Raw genomic sequence first — 2670 nt, forward strand, 5'->3', positions numbered from 1 at the left:
AATAATAATATACTATTTTAAAGTATATTAGTGATAGACCAATAAAGGGAGGTGTTATACCTCAGTATTTAACCAATCCTATTATATCAAGCTTAGTTTGAGACTAAGTATCAACAGACCCCCTGGGTGAGGGGCTCTTCTACAAATGGAACTTTACCCTAGAAGGGAGAACAATATAAGCTAAAAATAGTACCCTCATATTAATTTGAATAAAGTTTAAAGAAAAATAGAAAACCAGTATCAAAAACGTTATTGTGCAAGTTATTTATGGTATTCTCTTTAACAGATTATGTAGATCATTGTTCTTTAGACATCAGTAGGTCTCTTGAATAAACAGCAGTAATTACTTGACAAATCTGAATATCCAAAGGCAAAAAACAGCCTTAAACTAGAAAGAGCTCAGGGTAAAAGGGTATTTATCTTCTTTTTTTAATTCATTTAATCATAACAGTTCTTTTCTGATGCCCTTCTTCTGTTTGTCTAGTCAGATCTGCCTATCCCTGAGTGGATTAAATACTTAGCAGATTAATAATAGAAACCTGGGACCTTTCCGAGCACGCTTCCCAGTTTGGTCCATGAATTAGATCCAAACTAGAGACAAATCTGAATCCCACTGTTCTTTCTATATTTGAAAAGCAAACACAAATTGGTTTTATATTAACTGCCAAAAACAAATGGACTATTTTATTTATATTGATGAGCTAAGAGCTTTTCAAACTGGACCCTGGGAAACTCTTCAAGGGCCGAGGTCAGCAGGGCATTTGATTAGCAAGGACTTCAGGCCTCACAAACCCATCTATCAAAGCACAAATATGCATAAAACTGTTGTTCTAGATCAGCTTTGGTTTATGTAGATTATATCGACATTTGCCATGCTATAAATTAAAACCGAGAAACTGGTAAGATACTAGTTCATTTTAAAATAATAAGGATAACATAAGTAACGTATCTTTATGAAAAATGAAAATTTGGAAGGAAGAGTAAAATTATTTTACAGTTTTGTGCATTATCTGACTTGAGATTCAGCTAGATTCTCTATCTGCTTCTGTTATTATGGCACACGTCATAAAGCTTCTGGAAAACTTCGCTGTATACTTTTGAGAAAATGAGGATGAAATAACTTCTTAGTATTATTATTTATTTTAATCTGACACAGATACCCTAAATGGATCTTGAGGGTGCCAAGTCACACTTTCAGAAACAAATGATGTTCAAGTGTTACTGCTCTGTTTTCATTATGCAGATATGGTTATATTATCTTGTATTTGCCACATTCTATGCTTAAATAAGGATGAAATTGTTGTTTGTTTGTTTGTTTATTTACAAAAATGATTGGGTTTTGGGTCAATAAGATTATAGTTTAAAGTTAATGTCTTTGTTTCTTTCTTCAGGTGTATTTGGTGCCAGAAAACAGTACATGATGAGTGCATGAAAAGTAGCTTAAAGAATGAAAAGTGTGATTTTGGAGAATTCAAAAACCTCATCATTCCGCCAAGTTATTTAAGCGCCATTAATCAGATGCGTAAAGACAAAAAAACAGATTATGAAATGGTAATTAAAGGTTTTTTTCTCATGTAATTGACCAATTCTCATATAAATTATATTTAATTTGGACCAAAGTACATTACTTAAACATTAATTTTTAATCCAACATGTTAATATGTTGTTTATCATATTTCATCCTCATTTATAAGTGAAATATGTTTATAATTTCTCCTTTATAATAATATATATTCTCCAATTTTAATATCAGGTGTATCCAGATTAAGTAGAATAATTTTGAAGTATTTCTTTTTCTATTGTCTATAAGATTTGACGTGATCTGTTCTTTTGAAATTATCTGTTACTTTTATTTATAAATACTAGTTGTCTATTTTTTTGAGACTTTGGAAAAAACAAAATAAGAACAAGTGGTTAACTGATCAAAGTATTATATAATAGACATACTTCTGTCTAACAATGTGAATGTTACTTTCTTTGCATTATTACTATTATTATTGCTTAATATTTCGTTGCAGCAATTGTCTGATTTCTCTTCTGAATGTATTTATCTTCATTTGTTCTTTATGAAGTTTTTGTTCTCAATCCTTATGTTAAACATTGTTATTGTCATTAAATTTAGCCTTATTAATTCTGTGGAAAAAAAGGTTTTTTTCTCATGTAATTGATTTCTAAAAGGTTAAGTCATTGTGTGAGACAGTTAAGATTATATTTAAGAAGAATCAGAGCCAGGATTCTTCAAGTTAATAAACTTAAATAAAAGATCAAAACCAAGGGGAGGACATAAAATGTAATTATGGTGTGCCATAAAATCCTATGCTAAGTAAATATATCTGTCAGTCTGTATGTGGCTGTTAAGGAAAGATTATACAATTTATTTATTTATTTCCTATTTTAATATACTAAAATAATTGAACTATTTTGTTTTAAAATTGCACTTTTTCCAAGTTAAAATTTTATATCTTAAATGTCACTTTTGCTGGTGGCATATGTAACTCAGTGAGTACCAGGACGCCAGCCACATACACCAAGGCTGTCAGGTTCGAACCCGGCCCGGGCCAGCTAAAACAACAATGACAACTGCAATAGCAACCAAAAAATAGCTGGGCGTTGTGGCGGGCACCTGTAGTCCCAGCTACTTGGGAGGCTGAGGCAAGAGAATCGCTTAAG

The 2670-nt window shown here is 31.3% G+C and overlaps 1 protein-coding gene across 4 annotated transcripts in view; it reads left to right on the plus strand.

Moving 5' to 3' along the window:
* Nucleotides 1-2670, plus strand: part of DGKE (diacylglycerol kinase epsilon) — a 26733-nt gene that overhangs the window by 7820 nt on the left and 16243 nt on the right. For all 4 annotated transcript variants that reach the window (XM_003795559.3, XM_023516633.1, XM_023516634.1 and 1 more), the window contains one exon: nucleotides 1392-1551. In XM_003795559.3, coding sequence (XP_003795607.1) covers nucleotides 1392-1551 — 160 coding nt within the window. The remainder of the gene's footprint in view (nucleotides 1-1391; nucleotides 1552-2670) is intronic.

This window comes from Otolemur garnettii, unplaced genomic scaffold (genome assembly GCF_000181295.1).
Source record: "Otolemur garnettii isolate 467f Iridium unplaced genomic scaffold, OtoGar3 scaffold00094, whole genome shotgun sequence".
In the NCBI taxonomy this organism is placed as follows: Eukaryota; Metazoa; Chordata; class Mammalia; order Primates; family Galagidae; genus Otolemur; species Otolemur garnettii.